Source organism: Galeopterus variegatus, unplaced genomic scaffold, assembly GCF_000696425.1.
Source record: "Galeopterus variegatus unplaced genomic scaffold, G_variegatus-3.0.2 Scaffold157, whole genome shotgun sequence".
NCBI classification, from domain to species: domain Eukaryota; kingdom Metazoa; phylum Chordata; class Mammalia; order Dermoptera; family Cynocephalidae; genus Galeopterus; species Galeopterus variegatus.
The window spans coordinates 345,495-373,479 of record NW_007726268.1 but is presented as its reverse complement, the minus strand read 5'-3'; the positions used below and the strand labels follow the sequence as shown (position 1 = coordinate 373,479).

Here is a 27,985-nt window from a genome sequence, read left to right as displayed (position 1 = left end):
CCCGGGGGGGGGGGGGGGTCTCCGCAGTGGCCTAGGGTGGCGCAGTCAGGGCTCTCCCGTTTATGTGTATGGTGACGCAGTAGAATAAGAGGGTCTCAGATGCGCACTGTGGATAGATCAGCAACCCCCCCCCCCAGGTGGCAACGATGGGGGACCGCACAAGGGGACCCCACAGAGTGCAGGTCTCAGAGTTCTGGGGGTCCTACCACTCTGGGGAAAGGTTAAAGGAGATTTCGGTTGGGGTTTATAGTCGTTTGGGGGGGGGGGTCTCAGAGACTGGATAACCCTGTGCACGCAGAACTCACAAACACCTTGCCGCGCAGGCTATAGCTGCCGAGGTGCGCTGTTCCATGCCTCAGGCGCCAGCTGCAGGGTCGGTCAGTCAGCTCCCCTCTCCTCTATCTGTACCCCTTCCAGCCCTTCTCCCCTTGCTATGAGTATCCTGGGGCAGCCACTTTACTTTTCTATTGCTAGAGCCTGCCGAGACGACTCTAAACCCGGCCATAAACCCAGCGGTCGCCCGCCCGGCTGCGCTCCAGTTCCGTGCCGCTGTGGGCTCGGAGCCAGCTGGGGAGAAAATATGCACACCAACTGGTGGGCTCAGACCGTGCGTGCGCACTGCTTTGGGTCTGGGGTCTACGGAGGAATTTGAGCCCGGGGGCGGGGTTGCTGCTGAGGGTCAAGTAAACCCCCGCACGCGCGCATCGGGTCAACATCGCCAGCAGGTGACGCGGACCGGTGAGAGCACCTGGGCAGGGGGCATGTGGTCACCTTGCCTACAAAACCTGGGGGAGTGGTGGCCGGATGAGTTACACGGGGTGAGCTGCGGCAAGCAGGGCGCACCGCGCGGATCGCTGTACACTAGCCGCATGCGGGCGAATCACTGTCCGGTTGGATTACATTAAGTTGATTGTATCCCTCCTAGAACCAGGGTACCACAGCCATAGAGCATTGCCCCCCTGCATCTACCATCCATGTGACGGCGCTGCGCCAAGAAAAGCTGACAAAGTCAGATCCTGGGTAACATTTAGGGCCTTCCAGAGGCATCTCACCTTAGCTCTATGGGTTACACACTTCCAGATGCCAACACTAAACTTTGGTTCAAACTTTGGCCAACTACCCCCACGGGTAATGGCTTAACCATTCGGGCATCCACTGAATGGTCCAACTAGGTCCTAACAATCAACTCTTTCCCCTCCGACCCCAGCCCTGGGTCAACCATTGGGCTGGGGTCATGCCAATCAAGGCTGCCTGGCGAATGAGCAGGGGGGTGTCGCACCGGAAACCGGATATGGGTGGGAGGTCCAATAGGGGGCGCCGCGTTGGAACGCCGAAGAGGTGCAGCTTGGGTGGTTGGAAGCCGTCGGTGGGCGGGTGTATGGTGGCCAGGCCTGGAAGGCCACGAGCACCGCTAGCGCCGTGGGGTCACTCTTTCCGACACCACACTTCGCAGTCTGGGTGAGGAGGTCGGGGGCTCGCAGGAGCCAACCCTTGGGCTCGTCGATGGCCGTGGGCTAACCTACTCAACAGAGGGGGCTGCCACTGGGGCGAGGCGAGGAGAAAGAAGATTTCCAGGGCCTGGGGGTAGTGAGCCAGGACCGTGAGGTCCTGCTCTCACTGCCCCGATGCAGAGGAACAGCCCACGATGGATAAGGAGTTGAGGCCCCAGGGATGCTGAGCCCTGCAGAAGCGGAAGGTCAGTAGACGTGTGGGTTGGAGCCCCAGGGACGCCACGATGGGGCCCCAAAGGGATGGTTTGCTCTCGCCAGGCCTCGTGCTCACCCCCAAAGCACCATTCATGGAAGGACGGAGCCAGGGTCTCTTTGTTCAACATTCTCCTGGGCTTGTAGGACCCCTTCGTTCAAGATTCTTTCTGCTATTATGGTTCTTTGCCAGGAGAGCACATGCATTGAGGGGATATAGGTTGGGCGCATACCAGCCCCCCATCCTAAAGATACAGCAGCATAAAAATCAAAGAAAGGACCTCGAATTGATTATGGTTCTTTGCCAGGAGAGCACATGCATTGAGGGGATATAGGTTGGGCGCATACCAGCACCCCATCCTAAAGATACAGCAGCATAAAAATCAAAGAAAGGACCTCGAATTGGGGGGGACCCTAGAAGTGTTGATGGAGAAAATGGCGTTTCAAATGGGCCTCCGTGTAAAGATAGCCGCCTTGGCTGTGAACTGGAGGGTGGGGGGAGGGGGTGAGATTTGTCTACCACGAACAAAGGATCCAATGGTAGGAAACAAAAAGGCAGTTAAAACTGGATAAAATTTCTTTGATGATACCATGGAGTCTCAGGGCAAAGCACTTCTGAGGCTATTTTAGTAGCAAATGGAGAGGATGTTGCAAGTTTATCCTGCAAGTGAGGATTTGAACCTAGATCTAGGAAAGGTAGAAGCAATGTGGATGGTCCTGAAGAAAAGAACAAAGGAAAGGGGTTACACACAAGGGAGGTTGGGTCTGGCCATGACCTTTAAGGAAGGGACCTAGATAGTGCAGGAAGACTGAAGGAGGGGGCTGGGGAGGAGCGAAGTTCCCCAAAGGACCCTCTAGCAACTTTTGTGCTAGAAAGACACAAAAGGTGGAGGACCCAAAGTTTGGCACCTGGATGATGGAACACTAGGAACAGGATAGGGAAGTTGGGGGAGGAGCTGGAGAGGTGTTGGCGTGCTAGCGGGACCAATTTAGTTTTAGACATGGCAGAGTTGAAGAAAGGATGGGGAATTGGGATGGAGATTTTTACAGCCCATTATTTGGGAGGAAGGGTCTGAAATTTAGAAAAAAGGTAGATAGAGACCATAAATTCAAATTGGCAATCACCCTTATTAAGACACGAGAACACTGGATCAGATAAAACCCTCCAGGAGAGAAATATATTTGGAGATAGAATCTTGAACGATTGGAGTACTGGACGGGAAAGAGCAGGGAGGGCTCACAAGGGAGAAGTGGGAGCACACCAGAGGAGAGGGTTTCAGAACCAGTCAGCAATGTAACCTAGAGCATGGATTCTTAGCCTCTGCGTTGGTGACATTTTGGGCCAGGTAATTCTTTGTTGCGACTGTCCTGTGCACTGGAAATTGCTGAGCAGCATCCCCAGCCTCTACCCACTAGATGCCAGTAGCATCCCCTTAGTTGTAACAACCAAAAATGTCTTTAGATTTTGCCAAATGTCCTCTGGGGGGCAAAATCACCCCCAGTTGAAAATCACCTGCTATACACTGAGAAAGGACCCTTAGACTTGAATAGGAATTGCCTTCATTTAAAGGTAAATTAGGACCAGGAAGAACAAATACCAGTATTTAACCCTGATGTCCCCCCCATTTTTTTCACTGTTTCTCTGTAGTGACTGGCTACTGGAATATGAAAACCCCAGATTACTTGGGTGAGTGGGGCTAAGAGCTGAAACTCCACTGTACATCAGCAGTGGGGCTTGAGAGACCCCAGAGTGTGGCCACATGTTTGAGAAGCTAACCTGAAAGACGGCTGGGTGGCGAGGCCACAGGGACCTGAGGGAGCCAGTATGGTAAGAGCTGGGGGTGATCAGCTAGTGGGCTAACTGGGGGTCACCTTGATTGGTTGGATTGTCTGGCGAGCCTGCTGAGGGCTGGCAGTCTTGTTAGCTCAAGACAGAAACATGGCCTTGACCTGGATGGAGATGGGCAGTGCTGGGCGTTGGTGGGCAACCTGGTCTGGGGTCTAAAACCACCAGGGGCATTTTTCCTAGGATCTGCCCTCATAAATGTATAATAGCAAAGTAACTGAAATATAGATTTCCAGTTCTGGACAGATTTGCATGAGGGGAAGAGGCAAATATTTGACAGAAACAAGGAAGGAAAGTCAATGAATGAGCCCATGCAGCTAAGGAAGAGGAAGTCAAGATAAGCTAGTGCTGAGAAAAGGCTAAGTCGGGATGAAGGACAAAAGCCATGTGCCAGTTCTGATGGGGAATGTGCTAGAGTGAAGGGCTGCAATGAGAGGATGTGTCAATTAGAGGAAGGCGGAACTGGCTGTCAAAACCCAGGTGATGGTTTCTTGAAAATTGTGCCTACTTAAAAATGACACATTTTCTACACTTGATGAATTTAGAAAGGAATGGGAGACACTACTCATGTTTCCATTAAACTTTACATTCTGAAGAAAGTCAGCCTGTTCAGACCAAATGGCCCAGGTACCACAGGTAGCAAATCAGTGGCTTTTTGTAAATAAGTAACCCCAAATGGAAAGAATGTATTTCTTCACTGCTGACTCTCTGAACAGCATCATTCTAGCACAATTACCACCTGCAGGGACGGTGCCCTGGGCTTCCCAAACTTAGTTTCACCACTATATTGACACCGCCACGATGTTATAATCAACAACTGATTGTGTTTAGTGTTTACACTTACACTTTGGGATTCTTACTCATTGCCAAAAGTACAAAACACATCCCAATTTTAAGTAGCTGCCTCTCAGCTTTCTTGGTTCATCCCTGTAGCCAAAAAAGAGAAAGTGAAGTAGAAGAGGGTCCCTTGAGAGGGAGCAGAAACCAGGAAAACCATCTTTTTTGGCAGTCATTTTCCTTTTGGTCTGTGTCTTTGGGAGAGGGGGCAGTTTGCAGAACCTTCTCTGCAGCTCATTCATGCCATTAGTTGTCATTGGGTCTCTTTCACATGAGGAAAAGGAGGATGTTTTTACCAGCTGTGAGGAAAAGGCAGCAGCAGAAAGAGAACACAGAAGGGGGAATTCAGGCAGCCATTAAGTTTCTCAGCCTACAAGTGACAAATGTTTTCTGAGTGTTGACTGGGTAGCAATAAGACTCTGAAGCTGTTCAATTAATTACTGTTCAATTAAGACTTGCTGCTGCCATTCTCTGCCCTCCCAGCATCTCCCCTGCCAGCCTCGGCCAGCAGAGGCGGCAGCAGCAGCATACTGCAGAAGGATCTGTGTGATGGGCTGTTGCTGGCCAGTGCCGACTGAAGGGGAGATGTCTCAAATGGCCTAGGCAGGGTACAAGGGTAGGTGCAGATGCAGGGCTGATATTAAAGGTGGTGGAAACAGCATTTATGAAAATACTTTTTCTGTTCAGATTAGCAAGCCCCCACCATGAATTCAGACCCCCCTCCCCCCAGCTCCCTAGCTGCCGCACAGCAGCCCTCTTCTCAGAAGTGCTCCAAGTTATGCTTCAGCTGGGCATGCTGTCATCTGACTACCTGGGCTTGCTCAGTGGGCACAGGCATTCTCTCTATGGTTGCCCAAACTAGGTTGTGGCTTCCTCCTACAGACTAGGCGATGATGCAGCAGAGAATTTGTGGGGAGAAATGGCCATTCTAGAAAAAATGAATAGCATCACGTTAAAGGGACTAATAAGACAGGCAGAAGTGGGAGCTGGGAGGGTGAGAGGGAGACTTGGAAGATAAATTTGGCTTTAGTGGAAGTGCCGTTTAAAATTTCTGTAATTCATGGTGGAAATTCCAGGCACCATGGGGGCTTCTGGGCAATGTTGCTTGAGTGTAAGGGGAATGGTATATTTCACCTTTTTGTACAACCTCAATTACCCAGAGTAAATTTTCCTAATGAAATCTAATTGAGATAGTAACATAAACCAGGACACTCAGAAACCAGCTCTCACTGGGGGGAGGAGAAACTTGTCATCTTCGTCTGGCTGTCAGTCTGTGGCCCTGTGCCCCTCACCCCTCAAGTTTGAGAGCAGGGACCTCGAAGAGCAGCCTTTCCCTAAACTGAAATCCAAGGCTTAGGATTTGTACTAAAAAACTACATTCCTAGATGTAAAATCTTTGTTTGGTTGAAACAATTGGGGTACTTTTATGAAAACTCCACTGCACCTATGACACTGAAATTTCTGTGCCAGGTCTATAAAAGACTCAGGGGGACAGCAACCCCTTTAAAGGTGGCTGATCTGAGATTGTCATTGGTGGCCCCGTTTATGAAAACTCCACTGCACCTATGACACTGAAATTTCTGTGCCAGGTCTATAAAAGACTCTCAGGGGGACAGCAACCCCTTTAAAGGTGGCTGATCTGAGATTGTCATTGGTGGCCCCCCCGTGCCATCTCTGGCTATTAAAAATGCTCTTCCTAATGCTGAGGTGACGTCTGCCCCTCATTGTACCTTGTTCTAACCTCCGGCCATCAGGTGTTTGGAGCCTGCCACTGAATGTGCCCTGAACCTTTTGCCCCCAGAGTCTCTCTTTATACCTTTAAACTGCTCTTTATAGCCCTAAAATTGACTGGCTTTTTGACACCCCTCCCCCATTTCTAAATCTTATCTTCTGTTCCTTCCTGGGTGTTCTCTTATCTGCCCACATCTTCCTTTTTTTTTTTTCTGTGATCCCCAACTTTTTCCTTTTTCTTCCTCAAATCTGCCCACACATTACTGCCTCCACCTACCCACTGGCCACACTGCTAGGCTTACCCTGGTCTTTCTGATAGCCATGTCCCCCTGCTAATTTGTAGCACGCTCACCCTAAAATAAGCCCATGGAATAAACACTTGAAGCTGGGAAGGCAGCCTACCCAATTCTACCCGGGAATAGTTTGCAGTTGGAGGGTGTCATGGTGCCAGCTCCTCTGTTGGCTGAGTGCTGTCAACAGGTGACCATGGCCCCACACTGCAGACTCTTGGCCTTGGGAGAATTAAGTCACTAGGCTGTTTACTCTGGCTTCTCTGCTGTGTGAATTAACCAGGCACTAGCACTCGGTGTAGCATAACTAGCAGGGGCTTTTGAAAAAAACAAACTCATAATAATATTTCTTTAAAAATGGAAAACAAACACCAGTAAAAATTCAGCCTAGATAAGCGGTCTTCAAAAAGTTCACGGAAAGATTCACATTATCTTTTAATTCCATTTTTCCACAAACTTTTTGAAGTACCCTCAGGTGCGTGTGTGGTCTTTTCATATGTGGCAAAAATAAATAAATAAATAAATAAAAGGTTAGATTATAAAACAAAAATGGGATGCTAAATCGCTTAATTTGACAGAACCAGGTTTTTTGTTTTGGTTTTTTTGTGAGACATCATTTTGTTTATCCCATGCATTTGCAATGGAGGCAAAATTGTTTTTTTAGAGGGCAGGGGGTATATGCAAAAAACACCTTAGCTGTTACAAGGTCCTGTAGTATGTAAACAGATGATATAGTATATCTATATATCTGTGGTATTAAAATGTTGGGGGAGGGGCAACTAAGAAAAAAACTGCCTGGGAAAAAAGCTCCTAGGGATGTGGGGAGTGATAATGAAAAAAAAAGCTTGAGAAAACAGGTTTATCTTGACTAGCTGCAGCCTGTAAGCCATTTTCCTAGGTCTAGCCCAATTGGGACACTTAAAACTGTTACCAAATAATACATGTAAACACTTGTGGTCACCTAACCAGTGTTCCCATCAGTCTGCTGTCTCCTACAGCAGGCAGCATCTCTAGGCTGCAGTAGTCCTACAGTACCTCACCCTGCTGCCTGCTCCTGCCCTGAAAAGCTTGTTTTCAGGCAGTAAGATCAGAGAGGGAAGGTGGGGGAAACCAAACACACATAAAACAAGCACTAAATACTGCTCTTAAGTTTAGGGAAAGAACTCTGCATTTTCTAGCTCTTTTAACCATTTTTGCCACCAGTTGAAAAACAGATTTGACAAAATTGACAGTAGACCAACACAAAACAGATTTCTTCACAGCTGGTGACTTTTATTTGATCAACTTTTGAGATCTTTTGGGCTCCAATAGAGTTAAAATTATTGACAGAGGCAAATTCGGCAACTCCAGGCTTCTTAAACTGATCAACCTGCACACATTTGGAGCTGAAAGGGATAAAAGGAACATTTGATTCAGCTATTTCATTTTAGAAGAAACTGAGGCAGAGTGATGCAGGTCTGACCCAAGGCCTCTTGGCAGGCCCAGGGCTAGAAGCAGCCTGGGCTAGCCCAGAGCCTTTGTCTTAGATCCTGCTACCCATGTCCCGGGCATCAGATTAAGGAAACAGTCATTAATGTCAAAACCCCACAGCAGGATGAGAAATTCCATTCCTCATTCTGGAACATGGGGATTAAAGATGTAATTTGAGAATCTCATCCCCTGTGCTGGACAGTTTTTTAGAGAAGGGCAGCACTTGAACTGGCACATGACATCACTGGCCTCTGGAAGCTGAATTTGATTTCAGTGATTTGTTTTTTGTTATAGGTCACCTTCCTGTTTAAGGGACATGTTTTCCCCACACCATGGTTTCTGCTCAGTAGGTTCCCTCTTCTTGAAGAGCAGTGATAATACAGATAAATTGAGTAAAATCCATGCAGATTATTTTTTTTAAAAAAGAAACTCATTCTTACCAACACTGAAGTTTCAGCTTTCTTCCTCATTAAGCCTTCTCTCACAGCTGCTAAAAATGAAGGCTAAAAAGTAAAGGGCTGTAAGCAATTCCAGGGGTAAAAAGCTTCTAATACATTAACGAAACAATGTTTTAAACAATTGCAAACTTTAAAATTCCCAATGCTTGATTTTTTATTTTTATTTTTTTAAAGATGACCGGTAAGGGGATCTTAACCCTTGACTTGGTGTTGTCAGCACCACGCTCACCCAGTGAGCTAACCGGCCATCCCTATATGGGATCCGAACCCGGGGCCTTGGTGTTATAAGCATCACACTCTCCCGAGTGAGCCACGGGCCAGCCCAAGGATCCAAACCCGGGGCCTTGGTGTTATAAGCACCACACTCTCCCGAGTGAGCCACGGGCCAGCCCGGTGAAATTACTTTTTAAGAAATTTAACTCTAAATTAAATTTTATTCTGATTTAAATTCATCTCGGAAAAATACGCCTGACAGGTGGCCTTTATGTGATCTCTCTCATTTAAAAACATACTCTATTGGCTGGCCAGTTAGCTCAATTGATTAGAGCGCAGTACTGTAACACCAAGATCAAGTGTTCAGGTCCCTGGACCAGCCAGCTGCCAAAAACAAACAAACAAACAAACAAACAAAACCCCAACATACTCTATCAATGAATTCCATCATTCCTGTCTTTTAGTTAAAAGATTTTCCCTTGACAAAAAGCTTTCCACCAACTCTACATTTCACCTTACCTTAAAGATGAAGAAACATTTACATAACAACTGTATAATTATGGATCAACCAGTAATTTGATTTTGGAGAGGTTCAATAAGCCGTAAGACCAGAAACAGCAACATAAGACAAAAATAGGTTTGAAAGAATTTGAGGTATTTTAATCAATTTCTTAGTAAAAGCCATGTGGATTCTATTTAGCTTAAGTCACATGTAACATGGCACTTTACGTTTCCATATACACCTACATGGAACACCTAGCCATTATTCTAACAAAATAAAGTAAAACAAAATGAAATAAAACAAACTCTAATACAGCATATATTTTTATGACAGTAACACATTCTAGTAAGGATTATTTAAATGCAAAAAGACCTAGTCATCTGCTATAGATTCAATTAAGTTTTTGCTAATATAACTTGAAAGACAAAATGTCATTTAACCATATATTCCTTTACAGCAGGATTTCTCAACCTGAACTCTAACGACATTTTGGGCTGGATAATTCCTTTTTTGTGGGGGCTGTTCTTTGCAACATAGGATGTTTAGGACATCCATGGCTTCTACCAACTAGAGGCCAGCAGCACCCACCCAATTGTGACACCTAAAAATTTTTTTGAGAGCAAATCCTCACTCAACAGATCCCACCTCTGTAAAAAGGCAAAGGAGCCCATTCAAATGCTAACCCTAGCTTAGCAGGGTGAGACAAAGGGCCATTTGGGAGACTAGAGAGTGGGGAATGCTTGGAGAACTTGCTAGAAATGTTTCTGGAAAAGGAAGGCAGCCAAACACCCATGTCTCAGGCTGAAAGAGGTTTGAAGAATCTATATAGTAAAATCCCCTCTCCTCAGGGTGGGTCGCAAACGCTTTCCTGGGGGTTTGGTATATTCCTCAGTTGCTTTTCCACCCTGGAATAAGTGGAAAGAGGGAGGTTGGAGGAGGGGCACTGAGTGGGGGAGGGTGTTTGCCAGTGGGTAACAGGTTTTCACAATTGGGCTATATGTATGTCCTCTACTTCGACTCAGAGGTAGTTTATGGAAGACAGTTTCTCAAAGACAGCAAACTATTTGTGTGTTCCTAGATTGGCACCCCACCCCACCCCCCGCCCCTACATATATGAACCTGGGGTATTGCTTAACAGTAAAGGAAGCTGGCCTCCCCATGTGCAGAATTTTGTTTTAAAAAACAGAGCAAGCCCCGTGTGTGGTGTGGGCTAGGCACCAAGGACTTTTTAAAAACTTGTTTATTCATCCTGCAACATGCTAGTTTTTCTAATGAAAAACCTAGCTCTGTGGAAAAACCGGTTCCCCATACTACTTAATCTGTGAAGATAGCCCCCACGCTGAAAAGCACACCAAAAAATCCAACAAAACCCCTGGCTTCTCTCGCCTGTTCAGTAACGACCTTTTGCTTGATGAACTCAGACTACTAAGACATTACCAGAGGAAAACACAACACTTAATGTCGCAGAAAGGAGCACACCATCATTGTTTGCATTAAGTAGAAATTTCAACTTAGGAGAGCTGCATTTCACGTAGGCATTTTCATGGTTTCAAGCCAAAAACAGGGCATGCCTGGCCCCTCTGCAGATCCTTGGCAGCCTCCAGACTTCTGACACCAACATGCTGCCGCAGGAAGCCCCTTACTAACAAACCGCCTGCCCCACATTTACTACTGAAGACCACAAAGGCGTCCAACTATGGCTAGTCAGCGCTGCAACCCAGCATAACTAAGTTCTGGGGGGCCGCGATGCGTTTCCTAGGGAAGAGGTCTTGGAAAAAAGATTTAAAGTGTTTTCCTTCTAGCACTATCCTTTTCTTAGGAGTTCAAGAACGCGACCATCTTTCATTTCAAGCCTTCTAAACACTTTACTTTTCCCCCAAATCATTCTCATCAGAATAACAAGCCGGCGCAAAACGAGACGCGCGAGCACCAGAAAAAAGGATTAATTTCCAAATCAGGTGAGGTTTTGTAAATACTTTTCACTTATGAACTCCCCCCCCTCCCCCCCCAGGATTGGCGAGAGGAGCACGCTTTCCGTGCGGAAGGTGCGTTACCGGCTTGCGGCTGATTTTGTGATGGGTCACCAGAGCAGTTTCCCCTCCAGGTTAAAGATTCCAAACTTAGCTCCACACGAGCGAGCTGAAAATGGCCGGAGCGCACCGCCTCCCCTCCCCGAAGCTGCCGAAGCCGCAGACCCCTGCCCCCTATCCACTGGTCGCCCAAGGACTGGCGCCAGATCCAACACCTTTTCCCCAGCTCGGAGAGTGCCGCGCTCTTTGGAAACGCATTGTACGGTGTCCTGGTGATGGATGCGACCCCTCTCCATCCTGTTCCTTGTTCCGCTTTACCTTTCCCCTGGCTTACCCCCTCTCTCCCGCCTCCAGGCCCTTACGCAAACAGCCCAGGACCTCTCCAGCCAAGCTGTATCCAGCCCCGCAGCCTGACCAGCTGTGCCGAAAGGTTGGCCATGCCCCGACGTGACCAAACCAGCGCAACCAACCCTGGTAGCCCGTAGGGGCACCCCCAAATGCTCCCGTACCTTCCCCGCCTGCCTTCCAAGTACCAGCGATTTGCGGTGAGCCTCCCGCTGGCCAGAAGTCGGCTCTGGGGCGCACAGGCAGGTGCGCACGGTCTTTGCGGCAGTTTCTGGCCCTGCGAGCGCCCAGAAGCAGGCGGTGGCGGCCAAGACTGGTGCACGAGAGCGGGGGGCACTGGCACCGAGGTCCCGCGGCTCCAAATTGACAGCGCCAGGACCTGGGCTCCAGGCTCTGAGTCTCTTAAGCACCGCGCGCCTGTGCGACTTCCCTCCGGAGCAGGTAGTCTCCGGAGTTCTCGCCCAATCCGATTCTGATTACTTTTCCGCACATTGCAACAGTGTCGCTACAGCGTGGCCGCTCTCGAATCGCGAAAGTTGGCGTGCGCACCTCCGAACCACATTTCGGGTGCCTGTGGAGGCCAACTAGTCTTTCTAGCAGGAAAGAAAGTGCATAATACAAGTGACTTACCAGTGCCGTCTGGGCGTGCAGCTCGAAACCTGGGGCGCGCTCGGGCTTCAGTCGCGCGTCCGGGGCACCAGCTCGGAGACCTCAGGTTGTCTCTAGCGGGGCGCACAGAGCACCCCGCCGTCCAACAAACCTTTAGCCACCGGGGCGCCCCTCTGTCCTGAGGAGATTTGGGGGAGCTCTTGCCACCTCCCCACTCCCCCAGCTCCCGGCCTGGCTAGCTGAGCCCGCTATCTTCCCACCTTGCTCCTAACCTGTTTTTTCCTTCACCTTTCCTTTCTCCCGCCGCTCCCACATCGCCCCCAGGGTCCCCAGTTTAGCGTTGGGCGACTAACCTGAATCCATGAAAACAAGGAGAATCTGGACGGCGTCCTCCATTAGTGACGCCGGATGGGGATGGGTCCCCTTTTGGAAGGGGACTCCGGGGACGGGTCGCGGCGGGTAGGCTTCTTCGGCTTGCAGCGGCGCTGCTTCTTCTCCTCCTTCTTGGGCTCCTCAGACTCTTCGGGGTCCCGCGGATCCTTATCCTCGGGCTTGGGCTCCTCCCCCTCACTGGGGCTCTGGGGCTCCTGAGTGCTGGGCGGCGCGCGACTTGGGGAGGCGTTGGGGCTTTGCAACTTCAGAGCGTGCAGACGCTCGGTGAGAGATTGGGCGTTGAGAGATTGGCCGAAGGTGGGGCGCTTGGGCACCAAGGGGCCGCGCTCGTCTTCTGGCTCGGTCTCGGGCTCAGTGGCGGGGGCGGTCTCAGGCTCAGTCTCGAAGTCGGTCTCGGACTCGATTTCGGACTCGGTTTCGGTCTCGGTCTCGTAGTCAAACTGTTCCTCGTACTCTAGGCACTCCGGGAGGGACAGCTCAAGGTCTGCTTCCTCGTGCTCGTGGTCAGAGTCGGAGTCGGAGGGCTCGGGAAATACCTGGGCGCCGGAGCGGTGGTGGGCGTTAAGGAAGCTCCGGCGCTGCTGGGCAGCCGCGCGCTGCTGAGCCCGGGCGTTGGAGGTGGCAAGGGCGCGGAGGAGCGCGATGGAGCAGGAGAGCCAGAGGAGCGCGGTGGCTGCGCGGCGGCCGATGGGTGGGCACAGGTCGTTGTAATTGTGGCGAGCTCGGCGCCACTGCTGAGACCGGGACCTCCGATCCATCCTCCTAGGCGCACGCAGAGAACCCGACCCGCCCTCTGGCCCTGCCGAGAGCGGCTCCGATGCGCATTGGCTGCTGGAACCCAAAAAGGTGCACCTTGTGAGGTGAGAAGCTGGGTCCAGAGACCCCAGCCCCACCTCGGTATGAGGAGAAAAAGGGAATCACCTACCTTCCTGACCACTAAGGAACTTTCTAAAGCTCCGCGCCTCTTCTTGCCTCTCTGAGCAAAATAAGGGATGGGAAAGGGGAAAAAAGGTCTGTCCCCTCCGGGGCTCCTCTCGCTGAGTCTTAGGCTCTGCAGTCTAAGACCCGGGAGAGGTGCCTCTGCTGGTCCTCTCGCCTGGGAGAGGAAAGAGGAGACTGAGGCGAGGAGAGACGGGGCGGTGAGGTTCTGCGAAGTTGCGCGCCCGGACTTCTGCCGGGCATGTGCAGTAGGAAGGGGGGGCCGCCTCTCCGCGGGCTGCGCTGTGGCGCCGAGCCCGTGGCGTAGACCCTAGTGGACCGGCAGGTGGCAGGAGGGAACCTTGTTTGAAAGGATCTGGGCGAAGCATCAGCTGGGGTCCTGGCGGGTACCAACGAGCTAGCAGGCGAGCAAGTCACCAGTTAGAGTACTTGGGCAGCTGGGCGCCCGTGCCCCATGGGTTCCGTACCCCTCTCCGACTTCTCCAAGATTATGCGTGAGGTGAGCACAGGCCCGAAGCAGCTAACAACCAGCCCGCAGAACTGCAAATATTCGGGGAAATCAGGGGCTGTGCATGAGCATTAAGGATCCAGCCCCGGGCACTTTCCAAGGGCTTAATAGTTTGAGGATGGTAACCTCAGGCAGTCATTAATCATGAAACCACCTTTGGCAGATCCGTTGTAGTGACTGTAATTAGAAAAGTTTCCAAAAAATACACTCCTGGTGCAGTCTCATCTGGCTAATTACCTCGTGGACAAATAAGCACTTTCCTTAAGAAGGGCCCCCACGGTGAGGTAGTGGTTTGCAAGGCTGCAGACCCATGGTGGACCGTCATGAGCTCTGTCTACCTGAGGACTGCATTGGAAGACAGACCCGAGCTGAGAGCACTAGTTTAGGGAAGGCTTTTCCGCACTTAGTCGATTCATACACTTCTCTGCCCCATGGGGCTGTCCAGGGTGGTCAGCTTTCATGGAATCCTCACTGGATGCCCCTCGAAGCTGTTTCTTACGGTTTTAAAAAGGTAATTCATTGAACAAATAGTCATTGAGTGCCTACCACATGCCAAGCTCTGTTGTAGGTGCTGGAGGTAGAGTAGTGAACAAAAAAAATCTTGTACTGAGGAAAGGATATTTAGGATCAGTCTGCTGTCAATCGGAACATTAAATCATGCAGAAGCCCTCCTTACCCACCAACATTGTTTAATCCAGCATGAATTCTGCTCGAGAAAACGATTGTATCAACCAGAGCACTAGGGCTAGGGGGCGGCCAGACACCGCTAGATCGCATTGTTGAATTCCGAAGGCTGAGGAGTTGGAGTAAATTAGCACCGCTCTTTCTCAGCCCTGGAAAATCAAATGAGCTCCATGGCGTATAGGAGAGATCCCTGCAGTGGGAAGCTCTTGATTTTCATCTGTAACCTGACTGCTTCTTTGGGGGTATGCATGTCTTCAGTCTTTCTCTCCATGTCAAATATGGAGTGCCCCTTTTGCCATAGCAACAAGTCCAAAGGTGACACAACTCAGAGCAAAGCCATCTTCCTGGAATCCATGGAAGGGTCAGCAAGGCTGCTTCACTCGGGACACATGTCAGATTCTTTTCTCTTTTTTGAGGCATTGTGGGGAAACTTAAAGAAGAGGCTGTACCTCTTATGCATCCCTACTTTGTCTTTGGAGGTGGTCCGCCAGGCATTTCCTCCCGGTACTCCTTCCTGGTGGCCAAACTTGTCCTCACACCCTCAGCACCATGCCTGCTTGGAAGCTGCCAGATGCAGAGTTAAGACCTTACTGAGATTCTGGCAACTGCTTTTGATATGCTAAGTTTTTCATTTTTGCATCTTGCTGTGTCTCTCTTGCCTCTCGTGTTCTGTAAGTTAGTTTTTGGCATTAAAACACTGATTGGTCTAATAAAATGGGATTTATTTTGCAAACCCCACAAAAAGACAAACATCTGTATTCTGGTTGTGCCCTACCCTAACACTTTCCAGAGAAACTGAAAGGATCTTATTATCACAAGTGTCTACATAGCTCTAGTCATTGTGTGGATATTATAATAGGACACTGGACAGGGGCCCTTGGAGCTGTGTATATTAAATCCTGATTTCTGTCTCTCAGCCTTGACTAACAGGGGACGTTTCTAAAGGGTCTGCTCGAATTGACCCACCTGCTTTCTTTGTTTCGGTTAGCACAGTTCCACTGACAGTGTAAGGAACATAGAGACATCATTTAAGCTGATTTCAGGGCATACTGGGGGAAAAAATCAGGAATATGTGGGTGCTGGTAAATGCCCTTTCAATGAAAACTAATGCCAGCTGTCTGCAATAAGGTGGATTATGATTCTTCAGTGTACATAAGAAAGTACTTCATTTTTCAGATGGAGTGCTTTATGCCTGTAATGGAGATGGCAACTCAGAGCTGATTCACTAATATAGATACACTGAAATTGCCAGCGTTATTAAAAAATGTGCATTACATAATACAAAATTTTGGACTATATTCTGCATTAGCAATGCACTCTCTTTGCAAGATATATATTTAATCAGCAAACGAATATTTAACAAAACACTCCATTTTCAAGCCTCTGTCATGTATAGTTACAAGTACATTTTGGTGTACATTTGACACAGGCTCTGGGAGGAGCAGGGGGACCTCACTGAAATACGGTTTCATCTCACACTTAGTGCCGAGGTCGAGCAAATGGATCTGTGCAGAAAATGCTCTTTAAAATGCATTACGTGCATGACTTTAAAAAGTGCTTGCTGTTCAGTGAATTTCAAAAAGGAGCAAGCCAGTGATGAACGACCTCAGTTGTTATCAGGCTAAGGAGCAAGGGGCTCTCTGTCTGCCGGTAAATAAAGTGTGATCATATATTACCTTCGGGGCTCTGCCAGAGGGAGGTTCCTAAACCAGCTGGACAGGAAAGCGCAGTTTCCAGTTCATTACAGAATCATACAATACAGTTTTTATTTGGATGAGTTGTGAAGAATATTGTCTTCAGCTCCTTAAAGGATTGTTATGTTGAAGAGGCTTTAAGATTTATTTTATGTGGCTCCAGAGGGCAAAATTAGAAGCTATTGGGTGGTAGTTACAACAGACATGTTTCAGTTCAGCCCAAGGAAGAATATTCTAACAATTAGGGCTCTGAAATGGAATGGGCCATCAGAAGTTTGCTCTTTGTCAGAAGTGGAGTTAAATCAAAGGGCAGATGAGCACATACTGGAGATGTTTTCCATAGTACTCATGAGCTGGGTAGAGTTGGGTCTTGATGCCCATCAAAGTTCTTTGTAACTCAAATTCTGATTCCATGAAAGGCATCTGGAGCTGTGGGAGCAAGACTTGGGGGCTCTATTGATGGACACGATCTTCCGACTCTGCTTCCATTTTGGAAGCATTTGAAAGTACAAGTGGCTCATAATAGGAAGGAATGTTTGGTGGCAATTTTAAGACATGGGTGAACAGGTGTGTGTGGATGGACCCAGCAGCCTGTTGTGGAGCTTTCATCACCAGGGCAGAACCCCGAGGCTCTGCTCCACAACTCACTTGTTGAAGCAAAGAAATTATTTAAGTCCATCGATTAGTTACATTGGTCCTCCTTGCCTCCCCTCCTGGAGCTCTTTCGGAAATTACAAATGAAATTGGCTATTTAGCAATCACGAGTTGAGTCACTTCTATGACCAAGACACTATTCTGGGTATTACAGGGAGATTGAAGTAATTGAAGATGAGCAATTCCTGCCATCCAGCAACATGCGTATCAATATGAAATGCTCCCAAATATTAAAAACAGACTGCCAACAGGTGCAGAATAATAAATTCCACACAAGATAGGTAGACAGGGGAGGGAAGTTGAGAAACAGTGATTAGAATTAGAGGTACAATTCATCTGGTGATTTTCTGAAAGAGTTGGGTTTTTACCTGGTCAACTTGGAGATTTTCTTTTGATTTTTAAAAGTCCATTAGAGGATTGCTTCCAATCCACCCGTTCCTTAGTGCAAAACCATGTTCTGGTTGCTCTGGGGGAGACTGAGATGAATCACAAGTTCTCAGGAGGCTTGAAGGCTATTGTCATGGGTCCCATAGACACCAACACATTTTCTAAGATGAGACTCAAGATAAAGGATTGGTTCTGCTCTGTATGGCGAGTGGGTATAATCGCTCTTGAACATATTTTTTGGACAATCATTGGAAAGGACTATTTTGGGAGATGGAGAGCTTTTCAAAGTTTCCTTTGGATATAAATGAATTAAGGGAGTTTGAAGTGCTCCCCACCCCTCACTGTGGCAATCATCCAGAAAGGCTCAACCCCACTGAGAATTTGGCATTGGCCCCTCCTGCCTTCTCCCAAAGAGGGACAATACAAAAGCATTTGGCTCATTTCTCTGGGGCACTATTCTGCTATTACTCAGACTGCACTGATATCAATTGGCTCTCACCAGTAAAAATGGTGAAAACCCCAAGCTCCTGATTTTATGATTTTGGGGGAATGCCATCTAGAGTTAAAGCAAACAATAGGGGGAAATAATCATCTTTTTGACACGGCTGGATTCTGTCCAGGCCATTGTTGGGATTACAATACTGTATTTGTGCTGTTCGTTTTTAAAGGGAGATCAGATCAGAAATGAACTGTATTCCTGCGCATGGAGATTGTTCGGAGTTGTCTTCTCAGGAGTGGCCTTTCCTTTCCCTTCACTTTGTGCTCTGTTGAGATTCTCCCACCGATACAGCACTGTCTCCCTCCCTCCGCCATGGGAGGAGTAATTTCCAGACTTCTGGTCAAACCGGAAATGTCTGCAAGTTCCCTCACTCAAGCAAAGCATCAGCTTCAGGGTACAGGCCCTTCTTGGACATGGCACCTCCCTTTCTCTGCTTTGACCCTGGAGCTTAGCTTTCGTGTGGTCCCTGGTTTAGCCGCTGGCCTCTGACCATTTGCCTTGCTTTGTCCTGTGGAAGTCAGGACTGGGTTCTGTATGTCTGTCTACCTCCAACTTACACTTTGCTTGTCTGGTTCTTCCTCATATCCAGCTGAGACATCAGTGTCCAAAAATGTCCCCAGCCCAGGTGACTTTGGCTTCATATGTCCTCCTTGGCTCCTGGATTGTCTGTTGTCCGGCTCTCCTGTACATCCCACCTTTCCTTCCCCCAGCCACCAGCAGTGACAGAGAGCCTCAAAGTTGTTTTCTCATCTGCTGAGGCTCTGACTCACCTCTGCAGGCTTGGGGGAGGGAGGGAGCGAGCGAGCATCGAGCCCAGAGGGGAGAAACCCTTATTGATGTCATGGTTCAGGCACACACTCATAGAAATCCTTTCAGCTCGAGCTCTTCAAAATATGATTAGACCAATTTTACATGTCTAGTCACTGAGGCTATGGTAGATTGGGACTATTTCTATATGTGCAAAGTGAAGTGGAGAATTGAGGCAATTATCTTCAGGCAAATGAATCTGGGCTCTGTAATCAGTCCATCCTGATAACTGGAGGGAAATCAGCCTCGTTCATTGTAGCATTGCTTTGAGTTAAAGAGGATTCTAAAGTATTTGTTATTTTCGCTTGGCTTTGTTTTTCCAAAAGGCAGTCTGATGAAGATACCGTCCTGCCCCTTGCAGGTGTTGGGGTGTGTGGCTCCTTTAGGTTTCAGAACACTGTCAGGTGTGTGGGGAATTGATCTGGATCAGTTTATAATCAGGTCAGTTCCATAGCAGTGTATTCCAACTGCCCTCTGCTTCCTTCCAGTGGACACTTGGTTTCCACCTCAGTCTTTTCTTTCTCCTTCTCTCATTGTGGATAAGAATCCTGACGTGTTGGGCCAGATGATCTACAGAGTGACCTCCAATGCTGGGATGATATGGTTCCTACTAGAGCCCATGATTGACATGTATTGTACATGATAAAACGTCATGAAACTAGGAGAATTCAAGGACGGGTCTTCTCAAAATTAGGAATGAGAAAGCATGGTAAGTTGGTGATTCCAGACCCTCCCCCCCCATCCATTGTTTTGGCTAAAAATCACCATAAATTGGAAGTCTTTCCCTTAGTTGGTCTAGAAATTCCCTCAAAACCACTACTGCTCCCTTCCCAGCTCTGCACACGAGGGAGGAAGGAAGAGCAAGAGGAGACCTGCTGGTTTTTGGTGGCAGAGGTCTGATTTGGTGGGAGGCAGGGGAGGACTACCAACCATAGAAAAGGCCCAGTAGGAAGCCAGGGGTCTGATTTGGTGGGAGGCAGGGGAGGACTACCAACCATAGAAAAGGCCCAGTAGGAAGCCCCATGAAGTCCCAGGTGAAGGAGCTGGGACAGCAGATGCACCTGCAGTGGCCTCTCTCTCATACATGCTCACATTCCTGATCAGAGAACAATAGGAATTTAATTTAATTAATTGCCAAATTGTGCTTTTGACTATAAGCACTCTGGGAGTCAGATGATGTGTGGGGCTTGAGATAGAAGATATATAGGAATTGGAAAGTTTTTTTGTTTTTGTGTTTTTATACTGTCAAGAAATCTTTATGTTGTTACTTTGAAAATTTCTGATGTTGCTCAGTTAAAAAACAAAAACAAAAACTTCCTGTCCACAATTGAGATAAGACAATTTTGAAAAACATCTCTCTTTCCTCAGAGTATTGTGGCATCATATGGATTATATATATATATCTTATCGCTAGCAGGTTTATCCTGCTCGGTTTGTTAAATTGTGACATCTTTCCCCAGGGTTTTGCTGTGATTGGTTTACAACCTTAATGATCATTGTTTTATACTATATTTTAAGATCTGTTGGGGCAAATGCCCTCTTACTGCATATTACCTCATAATTCTCTGATAGTTTTGCTCATTTATTTTTATATATGAATTTAAGAACCATTTTTACCAAGTTCCTTAATGACCTTGGTGATATTTTGACTGGAATAACATTCAGTCTATAAATTAAATTGGGAAATGTTGTCATCTTTCCTGCATTTAGTCTCAAGCCAGAAGTATGGTCTCTTTCTTCATTTATTCGAGTGTCTATTTCTCCCATTAAAGGTGTGTGTTTTCTTTATATCATTTAAACATATCACACATGGACTTTGAGATGTGACTGTGTATCATACGTTTTCTAAGTATTTTATACTTTTGTTGCATTCCGAATGCCCTCTCTCTTTTCATTATATTTTCAGGCTGTTTTTTATGTGTTTATAGGAATGATATTGATTTTTGTACATTATGCTCATGTTCTGCTACTTTTAGAATTGGTTGGTTTATGAGGCAACCAGCAGCCTGCTCAAGCAAACACTCAGTGGAGATTTCTGGAGGATTTTGTAGAAGGGATTCCTTCATGGAGGAAGAGAGTTGAGCTAAGTCAGTGGTTCTCACATTTCAAAATCTAGGAACCTCCAATTCTTGGGCTTTACAGTTTTGATGTTTGGTAAATCTGGGCTTCTTTTATTATTTTTAAGTTATGTTTAGTTCTTTTGGATTCTACTAGTCATGTCACTTAGTTAGATTGGTGTTTTTATTACTTCTTTCATTTTTCTCTAATTTCTTCATCTGTATTTGTGCCTTGCATGTTCTCTGAAATATGTGAGAGAGAAGAATCTTTAGTACTTTACTAAATTGGAGGATGGAATGAGAGAGCCTTCATTTTGCTTCTGTTTTTAAAGGGATTTTTTTCCTAATGTTTTCCCTGACAGTACTGATGTGGGTTTTAAAAGGAAACAAAATGGCCTCCTGTGAGAAAGACTGAACAGGAAGGCTGGAGATACAAGGCCAGAAGCCAGATTTGGGACCAGACAGGCCTAGGTGTAAGTCTTGCCTTCCTCTGCTTCTGACCAGTGACTTTGTCTGGTGGCAGTGATGGTGGTAGTGATGATGGTGGTGATGGTGGTTGTGGTGATGGTGGCAATGGTGGTGCTAATGATGGTATCAGCATCATCACCACCATTATCATCACCATCACCAAGAAGTGAGAAAGTGAGAGGGAGGATTTTGAAGAGCCCAGCTAGATAGAAGGAGCCTAAAATAAAGTTGGAGAGCCAGTCAAATTGGATTTTATCTATACAGATTTCTAGTTTTCTTTTAGCGACTTCATGATGGAAAATCTTAGAAGCCATAAGAATGATCTACAAAAACGCACCAAATACCCTTTATGGGTCATATGCTCTGCTAGGCGCTGGGAATATGATGGTGAACTAAATCAGACTTGGTTTGTCTACTCAGTGTGCATGCGGTGGGGGTCTGGAAATAATGACTCATCATGCTAAGGAGGGTCTCATTGCAATCTGAGCTAAGGGCACTAGAAAAGAAACGTGTTCTTTTCAGAGTGCAGCAGAGGAAGCTGCCCTAGATTAGGGCATGTCAGGGAATACTTTCCTGAGAAAGTGATACGTGCACACACTTGAGCTGCGAACTGAAGGATGAGCATGTGGCAGCAGGGGCATGGTGCAGTTCCAAGTAGAGGAGCAGCTGCAGGGTGGTGCATTTCCAAGTAGAGGAATAAGCATGTTCGCGGGCCCTCTGGTGGAAAGGAGATGAGTGCGTTTGGGGAACTAACAGGAGGTCACAGAGCTGGAGGACAGAGAGAGATGAGTCTGGAGGGTGGGCAGGGGCTACCATGTAGGGACTTGTAATTCCAGCAAGGTGGAATGCAACCTTTATATTGTCTTAAATAGCCTTAAAAAAACAGGAAGCCCTTGTCCTAATGGCTGGAAAATGCCGTAATCAAGTTGTTTGTTTCAGATATCTCTCTGGCTATAGGGTGGAATTTAAGGGGAAGCTACAGTTGATGGTAACTAGGTCTAGAGAGGTGGTTAGTTCTAGAAATACATAAAACTGGCAGTGACGTGAGTGGATTTGAGAGTTATTTAGGAGGTTGACTAACAAGGCTTGGTGACAACATGGATGTGGAGAGAGGATGGATAGAAGTCAGTACCTTCCACTGAGCTAGAGAAGCGGGGGGGGGGGGCAGGACCAGGGGGGGGGGGAGAGGGGACCATGAGTTCTGCCATGTTGAGTGAGGTGAGTAGAGACCATGAGTTCTGCTTTTGACCTGTTGGTTTGGAAGTGCCATCAGGTCACACATGAGAAGGTATCAAGTAAGCAGAATGATGTTCTAGTCTAGGGCTCAATGGAGAGGCTGTCAAGGAAGCAGAAAAAATCTTGTGCTAAGGAGGGTACAAGAGAGGAACACCCCCAATTGAATATCCAGCCAAAGTCAGTGAGGACAGAAGTCTTGGGGGGGGGGGGGGCAGGACCAGGTGTGGGGTGAGAGGGGACCATGAGTTCTGCCATGTTGAGTGAGGTGAGTAGAGACCATGAGTTCTGCTTTTGACCTGTTGGTTTGGAAGTGCCATCAGGTCACACATGAGAAGGTATCAAGTAAGCAGAATGATGTTCTAGTCTAGGGCTCAATGGAGAGGCTGTCAAGGAAGCAGAAAAAATCTTGTGCTAAGGAGGGTACAAGAGAGGAACACCCCCAATTGAATATCCAGCCAAAGTCAGTGAGGACAGAAGTCTTCCCAGAGCTGGAAGGGACTGGGGAAATCAAGTCTTAACCCCTTCATTTTACAAGTAAGGAAACAGAGGCTCAGAAAGGGAGGTGGGACCTGCTATTTAGTGACAAAACCAGCTCTTAGACTCTATTTTTCCTAGTCCTAGTTCTGTCCCTGAATTTTTCACTACTCCAAGTGGAGAATCTTCATGTGGAGCTGGAAAGTGAGCCAAGGAAGGGCTCAGATGTCAACCCCCTTGATATCAGATCTATTTTTTGTCAGCAACCAGATGGACACTTCACGGCTTCACATTCTTTTCTTGATCGCTTTAGCACTGACATGCCACCAGCTCCTTATTAAAGAAAGAGCAAAGCAAGATCTGGCTAGAAGTGGCCTGGAAGCTAGAAATAGGACTATACCATGCCCTTAATAATCAAGCCTGGCAAAGTCCACACAGCAGCCGGGAAGGACTTGGCCAAGGTTAAAGCTAATATAATTTGGTGACGCTCTCTTTTTCTGCTGGTTATTCAAAAATCCAGCCAACTTCAGAAACACCGATTATTACTTAAAGCTGGCCCCCAAAATATGGGGATTAAGGTATAAGAAAAGAGGTCAATTTTTCTCAAGACTCTTTCTCCAGATGTCTACTCTGTGAAATCCATGACATAGCAGCAGCTTCTCCCAGCCATGGCTTTTCAAACTTTAATGTTTAATTGTGCATGTAATTATTTGAATTACATGTATTATCCAATAATTTTTAAATACTAAGTAGAGCTAAGGCTAACAGCTGCCTTGATGGCCCTCCCCCAGCCAGTCTCCGCGGCCCACCCCTCCATCCCTGGAGGTTACCAACTGCACAAACAGAGTTTCCATGGAGAATATTGTCTTTAAAAACACGAACAGTGTCTATGCCACTTTGCTATCTTTTCACTTGACTGTGTACAAGAGTATTTCATAAAGTTTGTGGAAAAATAGAGTTAAAAGATGATACGAATCTGTCCGTGAACTTTTTGAAGTGCCCTTGCATCTTGGAGCCCCTTCCCTACTGGTTCACGTGAGATCTGCCTTGTTCTGTGTAACTGTGGCCTCATCACCTGGGGTCTGAATGGAGACAGTAGACAGTCACTTCCCTGCAGATGTGCATGTTGGCTTTCCCTGCTTTGCCCCTGTTAGAAACAGCTCTGCAGATCGTGGCCTGGTGCACATCTCTGCATGCGCACTGCAAGTGTTGCTCTGGGGTCAGTATTGAGCAGTGGAATTGCTGGTCACAGGTCAACACGGAGCTTTGGCTAAATTGCCTTTAAGCGCAAGGCCTGTTGGTCTGTCCCCACTAGCAGTGCACAAGGGTGTGTTCCCCATCCTCTGTTAACAAACACCAGCCCCTCCCTCCTGGCCGAGAAAGCGGTGGTACCGCTAGTGTGCTCAGACCCCTTGAGAGTCAGGAGAGAGGGCTCAGAGCTGTCTTCCGGCTGTGCTTCTGCGGCTGGGTGTGAGGCCCGTGATCTTGGCTTCATCACTCTGTCCTCTAGCCTGTCAAGAAAAGAAGTTGAACTTCAGGGAAATATATTTCAGAGACTTGTCACAGAGGGTGAGGGAAAACGTAATCGAAAGAGATTAGAAAAGAGAGGCCACGTGTGTCCACTTTCTTCTAGTTCTTCATGAAGACAACTGAGCCTTTTTAGAAATAACATAGTTTACACTGTCATTGATGGTAAGCACTGGAGAATTCTTAACAGTGCTGATTGTAAACCACGTGTTTCTCCTCTCAACATTTGATAATTTTAAACTCAAATGGTAGACCTCCCCTTCTAATCCTGGGTCTAGACAGTTTAAATTAGGAATGGCCACAATTTAAAGAATGCTCTTCAGCCTTTGAAATCGAGGTCTCTGTCCCTTTCGGCCCCCCACCCTGCTCAGTGCAGGCATGGATGAGTCATGGTGTATAACTAGGGTTACCATATAATTTGTCATCCAACTGGGACATTTTTGAGCGTGAAACGCAGCGCTAACTAGAAGGGATGCTGGGAGAACAGGGGTAAATGAAGACTCTTCTGGCAAAAAAGGCTGTACGGGCACCCTGGCTTTGCCTTCATGGTACTGTTAATGCTGTCATTAATAATATAGTTGTAGCAGTGTAATTAAATACATAAGTTAAATAATGAAATTATAAAATATAATTCATATTAATGTTAACTATTATTTTTAGCACATTTAAAAGAGAATTGACTTCCCTTCTCCCACTATCTTTTTATTTTTATTTTTTTGGCAGCTGGCAGGTGCAGGTATCCAAACCTTTGACTTTGGTGTTATCAGTACCAAGTTCTAACCAGCTAAGCTAACTGGCCAGCCCTGCCCCACTAGCTTTAAAATAGAGTTCAGTGTGATGAGAGAAAGTTCTCCCATTGAAAGCACTTGTTAGATTGGGTGGACTATCTGCCTGAAAAGCAGCGTTTGCTGACTCTACTTCTTCAAAGTTAAGGAAAAGAGCAAGCTCATGAGAAAGGAAATGGGTGCTTTCGCAGAGACCTTTCCTGGGGTTGCTGACCCGGAAACATGAGGTTGGTGACCTCCAGTTGTCAGTGGCTTTATTCAGCAGCAGCAGCAGCAGTGGCACTGGGGACTCTGGGACCCGTGCTCCCCTCTCACCCATGCCAGGCTCTCAGTGCAGCTCTTCACGCAGAACTGTCAAAACACCCCATAGCTGCTGGCTTTGAATAGAGCAGAGGTCAGTCCAGATTTGGGGCGGCTGGCCGAGGGGTGTGGAGTGGCCATTTGTACGAAAAGACTGTAATTAAAACTGTCTGAGCTCAAAAGTGCTTTAGAAATCAGGAAAAAAATGCCAAGAGTGAGGCTGTGGTGCCTGTAGCCTCTGCTCTGCCCCTCCTCCTAAACTATCAACAACAACAAAAACAGAAAAACAAACAAACAAAAAACACAGTCTCTTAGAAATATCGAGGTTATTTTTGCTCAACTTCAGTTATTTTCTAGTCACTTTCCTGATTCCTGCCATGTTCCTGCACTGTGACTGCACTAAGTGGTTTTCTTTAAATCAGTTCACTTTCTTGATGTAAATGAATTTGCTTTTAAAGGAAAAGTATATCACTGATATAAAAAGATTACCAATATCACTTGGCTTCTGGTTAAGCATTTTCAAACTACAAACCACACTTGAAGATAAATGCATAGCAAAAAACAGACAGTGTTTGCCCTTGTCCACTCAAGGATCGTCTTGAGCACCACCTTGATCTTGTCCACCCTTCCTCTTATCTATGGGAAAGACGTTATGAGAGGTGGTCTTCTTGTGTGGCAACAAAGATTTCCAAGCAAAGGGAACAAATCAGAGTTTGATCCCAGTATCTAGGAAGGCACCTCTTAGCTGAAACTGAAGCCTGTTGAGTTTCAACAGGACTAAATTACTTGGGACATATTTTCTTCCCGTGACATTTGCCTTCTAATAATAAATTGACAGATGTCATTGTCTTGACCTGCCTCTACCATGACATTTGCCGTCACTTCACATGTTTATAGTTGCAGATACAGCCAAGAAAACGGTCTTTATCAGTGGAGGGTTTAACCCGTGTCCTTGGCCTCAGTGGAACTGTGTCACAAACAACACGAGCATGAGCTCAGGCACTTCACTTCTTGCTGGCATGTTTTGAAACTGTGTTCCGGTCAGAAGGCGCCTCACAGAACCCACTCACTCACATTTATTCTCACTCTTGGCTTTTCCAGGGATTTGCGGGGGGGAGGTGGGTCTTTTCTCCCGTTGCGCTCTCTGTTCTTAATAGGATGCCAGAAAAGAGCCTGTGCCTAAAAATATATATCCATAAATGTGGTATAATACTCTTTTCATAAAGTTCAAAAGCAAGCAGTACTAAGCTAATATACATGATCAAACTAAAACATTTACAGCGAGCGTATGATAAACTCAAGATCTGGATTTGGTTACCTCTGGTGGAGAAGGCTGGCAAGGAATAGGGGAGAGGGACGTTCCAGTAGGTGAAGTTCCTGGCTGTGTTCTTTCTTGGATTGGGCTGTAGGGTCACAGGGGTTCATGATAGTATTTTTAAGTACTAAATTTAAAAAGTATATATGCAGACTGTCTCCCTGGTCAATGGAATGGGATGGTCAAAACCACTCCAGGGCATTTGGGGAGTGAACCCATCATACTGTGGCAAAAGGAAATTGCTTTCAGGCCAGGCTGTTACTGGCTGGTGTGGGGGATTTGTTTGCTTTCTTCTTTTTTGTACAAATTAGGAAGTGCCTAGAAGAGTCCTCAGCATATACTAGACCTTCAATAAATATTTATTGAATATTTTTTGACACCTATATTTTAAAATTTGTTGTTAATGAAGTTTTCAAGCACACCAAGGTAGAGATGATGCCAGTGAGCCCCAGAGCATAGCTGAGGTCACCGTCATCTTCAACTTCTCTGGTTTCCTCTGTCACCCCCACCTTTTCTCCTGGAGTCTTTTAAAGCAAATCCCAGAAATCTTATTGTTTCACCCCCGGCATTTTTTGATAATGGAATGAGTTCTCCCATTCTGTATTTGTGTCTCCACAACACCTAACAGCCTACTCTTGCTGGGTTCTTTGGGGGTATGCTGAAGCTCCCCTCTCCCCACAAAGAGAGTGTGTCAGGAAAATTCATCCTACTTTCCCCTTCTCTTTCCCAAAAGGGATATCACCATTCCACAGATACATACTCAGCAGCACCTTTGTGCTGGGTACTTCACTGGACCCTGGGAGTCAGTGGCCTCAGACCTCCATGAAATGCAGGCTGATGGCATGGCTGCAGAGTGGAACCTAGCTCCCTTGTGCCGTGGGAGTTTCTTAAAATTACCACCCATCTTTTGGGCCCCCTTTCAAGGCTTCTGAATTAATCATTGGTGATTTCCCCCATTGCCAAGGCAAAACGGAGACATTTTCAGTATACAGCACCCAGGCAGATTTCAGCTGTGCCCCTTCTGAAAGAATGCACGTTGGGGACATGCAGAGCCCAAATCAGTGTGATGGCAGTTGTTACCATCCGTGTGGAAAGATTCTACCCCGGCCAGCTGCTGGGCCTCTTTGCACTATATTAATAGCGGGGCCATGGGGCCCACTGGGATTGGAAGCCAGGGAGAGGAGGACAGCTGTGGCGGACATCACACCATGCTCTAGGCATGTG

At 47.1% G+C, this 27,985-nt stretch overlaps 2 protein-coding genes across 2 annotated transcripts in view; both read right to left on the bottom strand.

Moving 5' to 3' along the window:
* The window catches only part of GNAS (GNAS complex locus), a 65,334-nt gene extending 52,904 nt beyond the window's left edge, over window positions 1-12,430 (bottom strand). Inside the window, exon 1 of the mRNA XM_008593235.1 lies at window positions 12,388-12,430. Within this exon, the coding sequence (XP_008591457.1) occupies window positions 12,388-12,430 (43 nt within the window). The remainder of the gene's footprint in view (window positions 1-12,387) is intronic.
* On the bottom strand, window positions 12,417-13,541 carry LOC103608866 (neuroendocrine secretory protein 55). The gene is made up of 2 exons (XM_008593267.1): window positions 13,353-13,541; window positions 12,417-13,258 (listed from the first exon to the last, which is right to left on the bottom strand). The coding sequence occupies exon 2, from the start codon at window positions 13,183-13,185 to the stop codon at window positions 12,430-12,432; it is 756 nt and encodes a 251-aa protein (XP_008591489.1). The 5' UTR covers window positions 13,186-13,258; window positions 13,353-13,541; the 3' UTR covers window positions 12,417-12,429.
* Window positions 13,542-27,985: the final 14,444 nt, after the last annotated feature.

Bases quoted from the DNA above. Each gene is read 5' to 3' on its own strand.
- LOC103608866 (XM_008593267.1), bottom strand. From the start codon at position 13,185: ATGGATCGGAGGTCCCGGTCTCAGCAGTGGCGCCGAGCTCGCCACAAT.